The sequence below is a fragment of the Vombatus ursinus genome, unplaced genomic scaffold, assembly GCF_900497805.2.
Source record: "Vombatus ursinus unplaced genomic scaffold, bare-nosed wombat genome assembly UNPS02014768.1, whole genome shotgun sequence".
Lineage (NCBI taxonomy): Eukaryota > Metazoa > Chordata > Mammalia > Diprotodontia > Vombatidae > Vombatus > Vombatus ursinus.
In genome coordinates, this window is record NW_020954546.1 from 5,561,257 (window position 1) to 5,577,131 (window position 15,875).

At 38.4% G+C, this 15,875-nt stretch overlaps 1 protein-coding gene across 8 annotated transcripts in view; it reads left to right on the forward strand.

Annotated features, from left to right (window-relative positions):
• Window positions 1–15,875, forward strand: part of LOC114042905 (aryl hydrocarbon receptor nuclear translocator) — a 56,691-nt gene that overhangs the window by 12,377 nt on the left and 28,439 nt on the right. For all 8 annotated transcript variants that reach the window (XM_027861685.1, XM_027861687.1, XM_027861686.1 and 5 more), the window contains exons 2-4: window positions 5,851–5,962; window positions 8,491–8,535; window positions 12,739–12,783. In XM_027861685.1, the coding sequence (XP_027717486.1) occupies window positions 5,851–5,962; window positions 8,491–8,535; window positions 12,739–12,783 (202 nt within the window). The remainder of the gene's footprint in view (window positions 1–5,850; window positions 5,963–8,490; window positions 8,536–12,738; window positions 12,784–15,875) is intronic.

The window sequence follows — 15,875 nt, forward strand, 5'->3', positions numbered from 1 at the left end:
CTGGACGGGTCTGGACCAAAAACGCCCCAGACTTTGATACTTTGTAATGTCAGTGCAAAGACAGGTACAACGGACAGTTAAAAATATCTTTGAAAAATACAGTTCAGAAGTAAGGAATGGGAGAGATGAAAGACACTTGTAGAGAACCTGCTCAGAAGCTTTATACTTATATGTCATGAATGCTTTTTTAAAAGAAATCATCAGGAGGAGCTACATAGATTGAGCACCAAGTATTGTCACAAAATGAAATTTATTTTATTTTTTGTGCTTTCTTTTTTTTTGTGAGGCAATCAGGGTTAAGTGACTTGCTCAAGGTTACATCTAGTAAGTGTCATGTGTCTGAGTCTGGATTTGAACTCAGGTCCTCCTGCCTCCAGGGCCGGAGCTCTATCTACTGCGCCATCTAGCTGCCCCTGAAATTTATTATATTTTAATAGATTCTCTTAATTTTTCTAAAATCTAGCTGAGGACCCATCTCCTCCGTGATGTCTTTGGTATTGGTAGTGGCACTTTTGATTATTACTCTGCTCGCATAATTGCCTTGCCTTTTCTAACTTGCTTTATTTCATGGGTTTGGCCTAACTGTCTACATGGGAAAACCCATGTGAATGAAGAATGCCTATTTTCTAGACTGGGGGGTACAGATGGATGTAGAACTCATAGATCTGGTTCATCATTACATACATCTTGGAGAGACATTGTGGATGGACAGTGAGCTGGAACTAGAATTAAACAGAGGAATGAGAACAGGCTAGGTTGTCCTTGAGTAACTTCACAGTAGTTTAAATGATCACAAGCTTCTCCCTTAAGAAATAAAAGACTCATCTTTTTAACACCGATATCTTTGGCTGCTGCTGTATGACTTTAAGTCATGGAATACCACAATTTCCAAGGAATTAAAATTGAAGGCCACTCAGAGGGCACCAGAGAAGTGCTTTGTGGGTGCAAATAGGCTCCATTGTGGTGCCAGTGAAGCACTGTGTAAGAGTAGTGGTGTGAAAGCTATTATCAGCCGAATGACAGAGGAGGAGGAAGGAATGATGAGTGTAGAGTCCACATATTCCATTGGTGCACCCTCAAGGTTGAGAGATCTACAGAAAGACCTGACCTTCCCACGTTGGGCAGAGGATTTATGGGAGAACATGAACAGGAGCTGCAGAGGACAAGCCGTAGATGGCTTATACCAGGGGTGGGGAACCTGCGACCTCAAGACCACACGTGGCCCTCTTGGTCCTCACGTGACGCCTTTGACTCAATCCAAACTTCACAGAACAAAGGGATTTGTCAAAGTCAAATCAAATCAAGGTCAAATCAGAGGGCTGCACTTGAGGACCTAGAAGGCCACATGTACTCGAGGCCACAGATTCCCCACCCTTGGCTTACATGCTTAACATGTTTTCACAGGTATTCACATGTTTCTAAAACATAACTATCAGAGCCTGGAATTACAGGGTCTATAGAATGAGGGAAAGCTAGGCTTCTGAGGTCCTTTCTTTTTCTAAGTAGATGATCCTATGGTCTGGTGATCTCACATTTGAATGAATATAGTCATAATATTCTCTAGTTGTTTCATGTATACATATAGTTTTTATTTCCTCAACTGGAGGAGTATTTTCTGTTCCTTTTGAATCCCAAGAGCAGTTAGCATCTTCTGCACATACAGAAGGAATTTTCTTTTCCAGATAATGACTTTACCTTATGTTTGAAATGTCTTTGTTCTTTTCTATATACTCTTCATAAAGATTATGTAATTAAACATGGTTTTTTTCCTTTTAAAAAGTATTGCTGTGCCTTGTTTTTATATCTCACTCATTTCTAAATAAACTCCAGCCCCTACCCATCTTATTACAAAGAAAAAAAAGACTAAACAAAACCAGCCAACACATAGTTCATGTTTGGCACCATATATAATGTTCTGCTAGGGGATCCATAGGCCCAGCTCTCCAAAGAAAGGAGGAAACTGCATTTCCTGGTCCCTTCTCTAGTCTAGGGCCAGCCTTGGCCATTATAATTACACAGTATTTAGTTTCATTTTGTTGCTTTTTGTTTACATTTTTGTAGTCATTGTGTATTGTTTTCTACTTCACTCTGTATCACTTTATGTAACTCTTTAGATGTTTCTCCGAGTTCTTCATTTCCGTTTTTAATGGCGTAACATTCTCTTACATTCATGTCCTACAGTTTAGCTTTTCCCCAATTGATGAGCATCGGTGATGCTTTGTGACTACAAAAATGTGTTGCCACTAATATTTTGAAATGTGGGACCTTTCTTTCTGAACTTCACCTGAATGCCAGTATTTTCATAGTAGTGGGATTTCTAGATCAAAGGATAGGGACATTTTTGCCATCTTTTTTTAGTTTAATTAATTCCAAATTGATTTTTAGAATGGTTAGATCATTTCACAGCCCCACTAATAGTATATCAGTATGCCTGTCTTTCTGTGGCCCCTCTAAATATCGAATATTTCCATTTTTGTGATAGCGTTGCTAATTTGCTGGATATGAGTGAGGTAAAACCTCAGTTATTTTAATTTGCATTTCTCTTATTAGTGATTTGATATAATCCATTCTTTTGGGAACTATTCGTATAAGTGACTTGTAAAGAACAGAGAACAGTTCTCAAGAGACAAATGTTTCTTAAAGATGCCTAACATGTGGCATATAGAAGTACATTTTAACATCTGGGAAAAACTTCTTAGATTGAATTTAATAATTTCTAAACTTCATGATGCTAGGCTAATTGTCTAATATGTTTGAAATTGATGAAGTTTAAAATAATTTAACTTTTTAACTTATGCCTTAAAACACAAAAAAAGTGTATTCTTCCTGGTCTTAGTCAAAGACTTAAACTGTAAAAACTCATCTTTAATGAGTTGCCAAAGTATCTACAGTGAGAAACATGCTTGTTTGGTGGTTAGAGCAAATATCAAAAGCTTACAGTTATTGGGTCTATCCTCTGCCACTGATGTACTTGCATCACCGTAACAAATGATTTTTATCAGTTTGTGTCTCAGAATGGCAGATACTTTATATTTACTCTGAATCCAATTTAGAGGTAGTCTTAGGAAATGATTTAAAAAAAAATACAGAAAAATAAGTTCCAGCCTAAGTGGTGGGTCATAGTTTAGAAAATTTGGATAACTGATTCCTTTAATTAGCCATTTATGTTGGCACAGCACCTTTAATATTTCTGTCTGCCTTAGTCATGTATTTTTAATTTCTTACTCTCCTTATTTTAAATTTTATTCCACCTTCTTATTTAGGAAAACAAGTTGAATTTGGCAGTAGTTTAACTTAAAGCTGGATCTTTCCAAGAGAATATTGATTTTTTAAAAAGTAGGTTAAATTGGCTAAGATCCAGTTAGTAGAAAGAATGCAGGACAAAGAATCCATCAGATGACCTGGCTTGAGGCCTAGCTCCTCTCCCTCCCAGCTATGGGACTTTGAATAACTGTTTTAACCTCGTGTCTTCATCTGTAAAATGGGCATAACAACACCTGAATGGCCTGCCTTACCAGGTTTTGAGGATTTGGTGAGATATTGTATTGAAGATAATACATAAATGTAAGCCATATTAATAATTTTAAAAATTCTTCACTTCCTTTCTCTCATGCTGCCTTTCTCACCATAACTCTGCTCTTTATATAAGGCACTCCATTTCAACACTAGCTAAGTGCGTTAGTTGTGCTATTCTTTGACATGCTAGAAAACTTCTCAATTTATAGTCATGGTAGTCAGTATTTTAGAGCTACAACCACCTCATGTTCTAGGTGAGGAAACTGAAGCCCATATAGGTTAAGTGACTTGCCCAGAGTCACGCAGACAGAAACAGCTGGGATGCAAACCTAGTTTCTCTGACTGACCTAAGCATTGAACCTAGCCCAGTTAATTCTTTATTTTGCACTCCTTAAGAGACAAGAACATCTCTTACGAACATAGTGAACAAGTATTTATTAAGCACTTACTATGTGCCAGGCGCTGTGCTAAGTGCTGGGGATACAAATACAAACAAAAAGAAAGATAATCCTTGCCCACAAGGAACTTAAATTCTTAATGGGGGAAGATAGCACATAAAAAGAAAACTGAAAAACTGAAGGAGAAAGGAAGTTTTTGGGCTGAGACATGTGGCTAAGTCCAGAGAATGAGGGGTGGCAGGTCTGAGACCCTTCTCCCAAGTGGAGGTTTTGGCATCTCCAAAAGTCTTATGATGGAAAATGCTGTCTACATCCAGAGAAAGAACCATGGACTTTGCAGATTGAAGCATACTATTTGCTCTTTTTTTCCTTCTGTTTTGTTTCCTCTTTCTGGTGGTTCCTCCTGTTGGTTCTAATTCTTCCTTATAACATGACTAATGTGAAAATATGTTTAATAGGAATGTGTCTGTAGAGCCTATATCAGGTTGCACACTGTCTTAGGGAGGGAGAGGAAGAAAATTTAAAACTCAAAAGCTTATGGAAGTAATTGTTGAAAACTAAAAATTAATTAATTTAAAAAAAAAAAATGGAGGTTCTGGGAAGAACTCACTAATGAGAGAAGGAGCCTGCAGCAGTGTACCCTGTTATAAGCCCCAGAGAGGAGAGAGCTGCAATCAGGAGACAGCTTGTTTCGAACTAAGAGTTTAAGTAAAAATGAAGACAATCTGGATGTGAGAAACTGGTGTGTGTGTTTTTTTTCCTAAGGCTAGCTAATACAAAAAACAAAATATATGTGTGTACCAGAATGTATGGGCAGCTAGGTGGAACAGTGGATAGAGTGCCGGGCCTAAAGTGAGGAAGACTTACCTTCCTGAGTTCAAATCTGGCCTCAGACACTTACTAGCTGTGAGATTCTGGGTAAGTCACTTACCCCTGTTTACCTCAGTTTCCTTATCTGTCAAATAAACTGGAGAAGGAAATGACAAACCACTCCAGTATCTCTGCCAAGAAGACCCCACATAGTGTCATGAAGAGTTGAACATGACTAAAACAACTGAAAAACTGCAAAACAACCAGAATGTATAATCATAAGGATCAGAAGAAATGTAGACTGAATTATTGCTACCTGTGTGTTTAAAATCACTTTTATTGTAAAATGTATTAATCATAAAGTAAGTGTAGAAGATTTATTAATGGAAGAGACCTTAGGTATTACCTAGTTGGGAGTTCTTAACCTGGGGGCTGTGAACTTGCTTTAAAACATTCTAGGGCAGCTAGGTGATAACAGTGGATGGAACACCAGCCCTGGAGTCAGGAGGATCTGAGTTCAAATGAGGTCTCAGACACTTATTAGCTGTGTGACCCTGGGCATTTCACTCCCCCCCATTGACTCTCCCCCCCCCCAAATTCTGATAACTGTATTTCAATATGATTAATTTCCTTGTAATCCTATGTATTCTATTTTTTTATACTTAAAAACATTATACTCTGAATGAGTCCTTAGACTTTACCTGACCGATTGCCAGACAGGGCCTGTGAAACAAAGAGGAAGAATCCTAGTACAGCTTCCTTATTTTACCACTGAGGAAACTGAGGCAGAGGGAGGAGACATAGCTTGTCTAAGATTCCACATGGAGGAAACTCTAGTGCCAGGACTTCAATCCAGTGTTCTTTCTCTTGTGTTATGCTTTCTCCCAGGGCCTCAGAAGGGGAAGTGATTGGGCTGAGGTTCCTCAGGGATAACAGAGCTGGAATGTGAATCACCAAATCTATCCCCCCTTCCCCATGTTGCAGGAGGAAAGAGAAACTAGTTTATATAACCATTATAGGTGCCTAAGAAATGCTAGTTGACAATTGACTTTCATCAGCTCACTTGAAATCTGGACTGATAATAAAAGGGCTTAAAAAAAATCATACCTTTTGTTTTCTCTAACAGAGATGGCATCAGATGTTTCATCATTGGGTGCAGCCATTGTATCTGGAAACCCTGGACCTGGAGTTCAAGGTGGGGGAGCCATCACTCAGCGGACTATTAAGCGTCGGCCAGGGTGAGTAAGAGTACAGAATGAGATGTTGTTGAGGGTTCCTGTAAACTGAGAAGCTCGGATTCTGGAGTGTGTTCATTTAGTTCGTGCCTGATCTGTCGGTAAGAGAATTGGCTTAGTTTCAGAATCACACTTACTCCTCGGCTGTTTCTGGCCATTCCCCACTGTTCTGCTACTGAACTGTCCTGTTTGCTAGATTTGGTATGAAGTGGAATTGAAGGTTTGTACTGATTTTTATTTTTAAAAAATATGTTACAAATAGTTTAGTAGCCAAAGATCTCTGAGGACTGATGGGGGGGATGAATGAATAGAAAAGCATTTGTTAAGCACTTACTATGTTCGGAGCATCTGTGCTAATTGCTTTGGATACAAATAGAAAAGAGCCCATGCTTCATTGGGTGACGTAATACATGGAAAGGGTTTCAGGTGAACCATGGGACCTTTCCTTAGGGCACTGCAGCAAAGTATTCTTGTCACCTTTTTAGCATAATTCCAAATTGTTTTCCAGAATGATTGAACCAGATGGTTCAATGTCATTTCCACTGATAATGACATCAGTTTCTCATTCTGAATCCTTTGATAATGCCAAGACCTTGGGGACAAGAACTTTCTTTTCTGGGTCTTTAATAGCCATGGTTGCAGCACTGGCAGGAGCAGTACCCAGTGCGCCTCTCCATGGAGGTTGCTTCCCAGAATGGTGGGTATGAGGCCTGGACTGAGTGCTGTCATTCTCAGGTTATTGGGCTTACCCACCTGGCAGGGACAGTGGGTTAGCAGTTGGTGTTGGTGGTAGCCCTCCTTGGTGGTGGCCAGGAAGGTGGGCCTTTCTCTTTGCAGCGATGGTTGCAAGGCCTTGACTGGAGGCAAGATTGGAGCTGTTGCTATTCTGCAGGCTCTCAGGGTCGGGGGCTTGTCTCCATCACGTCATAGTTGAGGTTGTGATGGTTTGACTTGCCTAGCACACATGTTGCCTCCTCCCTCTCTCGGGGTGCCTTACTGCTTCAACAAGGCAGGCATACCTTTCTTCTCGGTGGCAGTGGGTCAGCAGTTGGTGGGCATGGTTGACTCTTTTTCCACAGGAGCTACTGCCCTGGACAATGAAAATGGAGGCTGGGCTTAAGGGTCAGGATCCTGGGCTTTCTATGTCTGGGTGTTAGGGGAAGTGGTGGTCAAGGTGGTAGTGCTGGGTTGAATTGCCTGGTACAGCTTACCTCCTGTCTCTTCAGGGCACCTTGCTGCTTTATGCGTATATGACTGGGTGTAGTTCTTCATCTTTTTCCCCACACAGGAAGTTTTACACAAGGGCTGAGGAAGATGTTGGCTGGTTGTCCTTCAGAGACCTCTGTGCTGAATTTATAAAGCCATTTTGATTTTGTTTTTAAAAACTATGTTTATTCATATCTTTTGTTTTTATATAATCTTCATTTCTCAATATATCCCTTTCCCTTCCATTCCCAGAAAACCATTTCTTATCACAAAGAATAAAAATATAGAGGAGAAAAAAACAAGTTCAGCAAAACTAACCAATGTTAAAATATACGTAGTGTTCCACATCCACGGTTTCCCATGTTACCCTGGTCTAGGCCTTCATCTGCTCACATCTAGGTTATTGCAGTAGCCTGCTGGTAGGTGTGCCTACCTTAAATCTCTCCTCGCTCCAGTTCATCCTCCATTCATCTGCCAAAGTGATTTTCCTAAAGTGCAAGTCTGAAAATGTCAGACTGTTTCTTATAACTTGTTGGTATGTTGTTGGTTTTATGTTGTCAGTCAAAGTAACCAATTTCATTTTTAAAATATGGTTTATAATAAAAGTTATAACAGTAAATTGCTTTCCCCTTATCTTCACTTAAATTATCTTGAACTATTCATTTTTAGATATCAACATCTTCCCTTTGAACTGAAGTAAAACAAAAAACCCTCAATCTTCAGATTTAATGGTATTTTAAAGTTAGAATCAACCTAAAAATTAGACAGGAGACTGAGTTGATTCTGTTTTCTCATTTTTAAGTAATATAGTATAACAACCTTTCTTGCATTCTAGATCACCTACTCTCAAGAGAAATATCTTATTTATTCTAGGCATTAGAGATAGGATAAGTGTTTCAGAAAAGCAAGTGATAGATATTCCATAGATTGTGTCAATGTATCAGGGACCAGTCCTTCACATGAGCTTTTCTGGTACTTACTGAAGCCCTGTGTCAGAAAGTAGAGTATTATAAACTCTTCATGATATGTCATCTCTTAATTTCTGTTTAAGGTTTCATGCAAAATCAGTCTTTGGATACACCTTTTTAAAGGTCAGTCACTCACTTAATGCAAGTACAATGACATATTTGGTTGTTCTTTTCCTAGGTTCATCTCCATTTGTTTTGACCCAAAGAGGAGGAATGAAGCTGCTTTGTTATAATTTTCCCTTGTCGCTTTTCTTTTCATTCTTAGACACCTACTTCTGTGTGGGTGAGACAACAGGTGGGTAAGGAATTATTTTGTTAATGAGCTATCTTAAACATTTTGTTTTTGGAATTTTCCAGGCTCGATTTTGATGATGATGGAGAAGGAAACAGTAAATTTTTGAGGTAAGAATTTTTTTTCTCATTTCCTAGACTTTTGGAATTTAAAATAACTTTAGATCCCATAACCACGGTTGAAACTACATAATTTTATGTGTTATATTTCTTTTCTTTTTGAGAAGATGCTCAAGCATCCTGTTAACTCCAGAGGAATGACCTAGTGCTCAGAGACTGATAGGCTTTGCAAGCCTCCCTAATTACTTTCTGCTTCTTGAGGGTAGAGTTTGGAAATTACACCATTTATTTATGGGTGCTTCTGGAGCACTTGAGCTGAGCTTAGTCTGTTATTATAGGGTCATGCAAGATATTTTTGATCTATGATTGGGCCACAGAAGGGAGAAAGCTTTTAGCTAGCCACCTCCTTTTCCTTTATTCAGATATATTAACATCACCCAGATTATTCCTTGCATTATAAGGGAGCTGTTTTCTTAGCATTTAATGTAGTATAAAGGAGCTTTTTCTGAAAATCTTGCTTGAGTGTTTAGGGGTTCAATTTTTAACTACATGCCATGACTTAATACGCTTGTTTAAACATCATGTAGTTATTGATGTCACCTTTCATCATAATTTCAGAGACATAGTTTAGGTTCTTAGCTCCTTAGTAACTAAAGAGTTGCTTAATGTCTCCATTAGGGTACGCTTTAGGACAATACTAATGAGGAAGAAACATCTACAAATAATTTTTATATCTCCCCTACCCTGTAAACTCGGTTGTCCATTTACACTGATAAGTTAATTCTAGCCCTAAACCCTCAACTTCCTTTATACAGAAGCAATACAAAAAACCAGCAGATTGATTTAACCTTTCTCCCTTCCTCAGAAAGATTGCTCTCACCTAGAGGTGTGATGTAACATAGTATGAGAGTCAAGTGTTCCAGTGGAAAGAGACTTGGACCCTAAGTCAATAAATCTTGGTTGAAATCCTGGTTCCAGTACTTACTGGCTTTGCTATGTTCTTTTGTCTGTCTCTTTTGTCTGTCAAATGAGGATAATAATACTTGTACTACCTCCCTCATGGTGTTCTTATTGGGGAAAAAGCTTTGTAAACTGGGAAGTGGTTGTTATTTGCAATGTAGTGGTTACTTATGTCATGACACACACTTCAATGCATTGTAGGAATTCTTCTAAAATATTTCTGATAGGTCATGAAGCTTTTGTTTGAACATTTTTATTGATGCTTATTTAATTACCTTAGAAAGCAGCCGGTTCCATTGGAAGGCAATTAATTGCTAGAAAGTCCTGTTCACATTGAAGTCGAAATATGATTTGTATCACTCTGCCTTGGTTCTACTGTCCTAGTTCTGCACTCAGGAATTAACATAGAATTAAGTCTAATCTCTTTTCCACTGATGACCTTGCAGATATTTTAATACAAGTATTTTCTCTCCTAAGACGTCTTTTCTTCAGCAATAAACATCTCCATTTCCTTTAGTAGCCCCCCATATGGCATGATTTCCAGGCCTTTTACCATCTTGTTGCCCTCTTCTATATATACTCTTTTTTTCCCCAATGTGCTTAGTAAAATGTAGAATCCAGAACCAAACAAAATATTCTAGACTTGATTTGGCCAGTACAAAGTGTGGAATTATTACATCCTTGTTCTAAGGAATATACCTTTATACAGCCTAAGATGACCTTTGCAGATATATTTTAGTTTTGGCCTGTAGTCCCCAAAAGCTCCAGGTCTTTTTCATTTAAGCTGTCGTTAGTCACTTGATAGGAAGCAAGCACAGTTCAGTAGATTTTCTCCTGGCATGTTCATACCATACTAGCCTAAGTAGTCTAGAGCAGTTTTTTAGCAGGTTGATACATTGGTTCTCTCAATAGCCAATCACAGCATCAGCAGACTTATGTGAAAACCAGGTTTATTACAAGAGAAATGAACATGCATGTGGAACCCAGAGTTCACAGTCCTTGTAGAAATTTTCGTATTTTTGACAGTACAACAAAAGGAGGAGGAGAAAACAGGAAGGGGTGTGGCATGGGAGGGGAAAGGTGCAGTGAAGGTGGGAAAGGACAAAACCCCTTCTGAAGGGGAGGAGCAAGGCTATGGCAGAAGCTGCATTCTTTTCCCTTTAGAACCACTAAACTGAAGATAGGAGGATCTGCTTATCTACAAAGTACCCCAGGTGCAAAAGCATTTTCTGGGTCTGGCACAGACTGGCTATCACCTGTCTTGCCTCCCAAGGACTCACAGGGAATTCCGGTTGGGAGATGCAAACAACAAATTATGTCCTGGGGTGGGAATGGGGAGGCGCTTCATCCTTGACATATTCATGGCCTCCTGCATGCTCAGGGGACCCCTTAACAGCCCATGTGCATATATCTCATTTGTAGTGCACTTCTATGACTTCTTGATTAAATCTCTACTTGGAGTAGAAGCATGAAAAATATGTGCCACTTGATATGTACAAATTATCCTAGAGTATCCTTGTTTATACTGTCTAGTGATTTATGGTCAGTTCTAGGAATAAGGCACAGATGTATTGATTAATTTCATGATTGCTTTTAAAAGTGCACTTACTGGTTTTATTTTCTAGATAGTGTCTATAACATAGATTCTAAGTCATTTACTTGGTAGTGTAGGAGGACAGGGATGAGGCTGAAGTCCAGAATGAATGCTGTTAGAACATTCAAAGTTTTTGGTTTTGTTTTGTTTTTGTTTGTTTTTTGAAGCGATTAGGGTTAAGTGACTTGCGCAGTCACTCAGCTGGTAAGTGTCTGAAGCCACATTTGAACTTGGGTCCTCCTGACTCCAGGGCCAGTGCTCCATCCACTGCACCACCTAGCTGCCCCTTTCAAAGTGGCTTTTTAAGAAAAATTCCCTTATTTCAGCCAAGCTCATTAAGATTTTAAAGTGGCTACTTTAGTGGCACATTCTTTGCCTTTATATATGTATGTATGTATGTATGTATTTATTTATTAGGCATTTGGGGTTAAGTGACTTGCCCAGGGTCACACAGCTAGTAAGTGTCAGATGTTTGATCTGAGGCCAGATTTGAATTCAGGTCCTCCTGACTTCAGGGCCGGTGCTCTATCCACTGTGCCACCTAGCTGCCCCCATTCTTTGCCTTTAAAAAAGTAAAATAATTTAATAGAGCTTGCATTAAACTTCTAAGGTTGCTCATTTATTCTCATTTTGCTTTTGCACTTGAGCCTTGTTAAAAATATATATACATCCATTATTTTCCAGTTAACAAGCATTTATTTTCTCTCCCTTCAATCTCCCCCCCCCGAAAAAGAAGAAAAGCAAAACCTTCGTAATGTATGTATAGTTAAAGAAAATAAATTTCTGTGTCCAAAAATGCATGTCTCATTCTGCATCTTCAGTCTATTACCTCTTTCATAAGGTAGGTAGCATTCTTCATCATCAGTCCTCTGGAACTGTGATTTGTTTTTGCATTGATGAGAGCTCGTAAGTCTTTCAAAGACTTTTTGTTTTTGTTTTGTTTGTTCTTACTATGTTGTTCTTCCATAAATTGTTCTCTTGGTTCTGCTTACTTTACTCTGCATTATTAGTGCATCTATAGAGATTTTCACTTCTGTGGGCCTGCTGTATTGAAGATTTGGGCATCTGTGAGGCAATAGTGTAAAGTGCAGCCTCGACAACTGATGGAACTTTCTATACGTTTACAGTAAAAAACTTACCTGGTTCCTTTTGGTGTATGCTGTCCAGGCCTTAGAGCATTTTACTGTAACAAGGAGGAAAAAGAAAATTAGATTATCCACATATAGATTAAATTGGCTCTGAAGATACTAAAGATCTCATTTCATAAGAACTTATTATTGTTTCTGTTGTAGCAAGCAGGATGGAATCTACCTGGTAAGCTGATGATGACTGGATCAAGCTTATTACTTAAATAAAAAAATAAACTGTACTGTTCAAAGCATGATTTAAGCCATCCTTCTCATGGCATCTCTTTAAGCCATCAGAGCGGTTATGGCACTATATGTAGCAACTCTCCTCACGAGATCATTTTCTTTCTTTTTGGCCTCTTTTGATATGTGATAGATTCATTAGGATCTTGGCAAGGATTGACAATCTGTTGGGCCTTTTCTAGCCTGGGTGCTATTTTCTCTACAACATTGGTATTCCCCCATCATCTCCCTTTTTATAATGTCCTTTATGTTGTACCACATTTCTAACTCAGAGAAAAATAAGTTAAATGACCACAATATAGTGAAATTGTTCTTTCTTTTCTTCTCCAGATGTGATGATGATCAGATGCCCAATGATAAAGAGCGGTTTGCCAGGTAATGTTAACACAGGCTCTTAGTCCTCTATCCCATGGTATCAGGCACCCTGTCCATACTGTTTTCTTCTGACTGGAGTGGCTTAGTGTGCCTACTCTGACTTGTTCCTGTTTAGAGATCTAAGAAGTTCAAAATTCTAGTTCCTATTATTTAATAAAATTCATGCCATTTCACCATAAAACAGTGAATAGAAATATGTTGGCATATGTTACTGTGTTTATGCACATCTCCTATTGTTAAAGTGGTGTGCCACCTGGGTGCCATGCAGTTTCAGCCAAAATCTGAATTAACTGTCATGTGGAATTGCTTTGACTTGTTTGTTAAGTGGATATTTAAAATCTGTTTATGTAATATTTTTGGGCCTGGGTCAGAAGTCTTTTCAGATTCTCTTTACATCATTAAAAAATAGGAAGAAGTTAATTAACTCCTTGTGGAATATGGGATTGTTTCTAGAACTAGAGTAGATATGATTTGAAATAGAATTAGTTTATTTAAATGGCTAGTCAAAAACTCAGTTTTTTCCTTTATTAAAAAGTATATTCTTTTTTAGTGTTCCTTGGGTATTTACATTTTTTATAATTCATGCATTTTTTCATCTTAGAAGATATGTACATTTTAAAGCAGTATTTTATTTTTATATTTTTCAGATTAATTTTGTGCTGCATCAGAAAGCGTGTAATAGGTTTGATTCAAAACTGTGTGTCTAGTAAACACCTTGTTAAAACACCTTGTTATATACTGTGAGGAATTGATATTAAACTTGGTTGCTTTCCTCAAGATATTATAATCTATTTGGGAAGATTAAATAATGAACAACATAAGGCAGTATAAAATCAAATGCTTAATTGTGTGGTAGGTTGTAAGTATGGAAGGATTTCAGAGAAAAGGATGATGATGATTTGTGAGTCCTGGAGGAGTCAGGGAGGGATTCATGAAGGAGATAGATTTTAAATTGGACTTTGAATAGAATTTGAATAGAGACATAGAAAGCCTTTCCATTTGAGGAAAAATATCTAAGGCATGGAAGTAGAAATTTTTACTTTGTTTGTAGAAACTGACCTGACTGGATCAGAGGGTTAGGGAGTAGTGGGACATAGGTAGAATAGGGCTGGGTTAGGGGAGACCTCTCAGGCTGGACAAATGAGATTGAGCTTGATAAACTCGGTAGTAGGTTGCCGTGGTAGACTTTTCAGAGACAGCATAGTGTCATAGAAAGATGTATTGAGGGGAAGAATTGACAGGACCTAATTTGCTTATGTCATTTAGCACAACTTATTAAAGTAGATACTTATTAAATCATTGGGACATGAACCAGCACTAATTCAGTAGGTTAGTCGTGGATATTTGGAGAATGTTTTTGCCATCCGAATTAGGATGATAAATCACAAAGTATACTGCTTTCAGATGTTGCCTGGCTTCTCTACAAACAAAATTTGTTCTTTTAAGATATGATTCTTACTTGTAATGCAGCTGTTCAGATCAAGAGCAGTGTGGTCGAGTTGGAAAGAGTATTGAATTGAGAATTGGAGGCCCTGAGTTTAAGTACTAGTTTTGCCACTTGTGACCCATATACTTGGGTCATAAACCTTTTTGGTCTTTAGTTCTTTATCTGGAAAAGAAGGGTGTGAGACAGTATGACCTTCAAAGTCCCATCTGGCTTTAGAACATACATGTAGAAGAGGGGTCACTTTTACATTTTTAAATAGTGTATTTAAAAATAGAAAATCATTCTTAGTGTCCAGCAGACAAAAACAGGCTGCAGGCCAGGGAAAGGTCAGGTTATAGTGATGGCCACTGGACCCTTGATTTCCATTATCCATTCCACTTTGGTAGTTTTCTCGGGAAACTGAGACTTAGACTGTTTGTACTTAGGTGCCTACGAAAATCTGATTTTGATTTTTTTTTTTTTTTTGCTAGGCAGTGGGGTTAAGTGACTTGCCCAGGGTCACACAGCTAGTAAGTGTTATGTGTCTGAGGTCAGATTTGAACTCAGGTCCTTCTGAATCCAGGGCTGGTGCTCTATCCACTGCACCACCTAGCTGCCCCAAATGGGTTCAGAATTTTTTTTTCCTCTCTTTTTTTTCTTTTTTGGTGAGGTAATTGGGGTTAAGTGACTTGCCCAGGGTCACACAGCTAATAAGTGTCAAGTGTCTGAGGTCAAATTTGAACTCAGGTCCTCCTGACTCTAAGGCCAGAGCTCTATCCACTGCGCCACCTAGCTGCCCTGTTGAATTTTCCATTGAGTTAATTTTCTTGAAATTTATTTTTCTCCCAATACAGGTCCTCTAGTATACTGGCAAGCCCTGATAGTTGAACTTGTGTAGCATCTCTCACATTCTCTCCTACAGTCTTCAGTAGAGTGAATTTATAGACTTCAAGTGTGGGGATAATTTTCTACCCTTTATTGAAAAGAAAAAATTATGGGCTTTTTAAAACAAGAAAATTAAGCTGCTTTCCTTGCTAAGGGCAGGAAGAAGGAGGAGAACCCAATGAACAATGAACTATTTATATCAATCTCCATTTTCTTCTGATTTTTGGTAGAGTATAGAATACATTTTTATACTTGTAATCATTGTGCATGTGTTATTTTGTGTTCTCCATTTTTCACTGAAACATTTCATGTAAACATTTCTATATATTAACATATCAGTTGTAATAGCTATGTAAGAGTTCATCATGTTAATATAGTGTAGTGTGCTTTGTTTCTTAAGCAGCAGCAGATATCCTAAAAATAGAATCAGTTGCTGACACTCTTATCTGCTCCGGTGCCACACTAGCATGATATTTCTTCAATTGCCACTGAGGCAGTGGCAGTAAAAGTTACTGGTAACCCATTGTTTCCCCTTCCGAGGAGGGGATAGTACTAGGGGAACATGGTGTTGTGGTTCTTCTGCAGAGAGCTGTTTAAGTTGGGAATGCATGAATAGAAAGCAGGAGTTATTTGGAAAAGCAGACAAAGACTAAAGAGAGTGCCAGAAACTGGGCTCTGCATGCTATTTATATAGCCTCTCCAGTGCAACCCTGTTGTTTTCTGTGGCTCTGAGCATACATGTGTATCTATTAATGACAATGTGTTCTTAATCTCTTGTCCC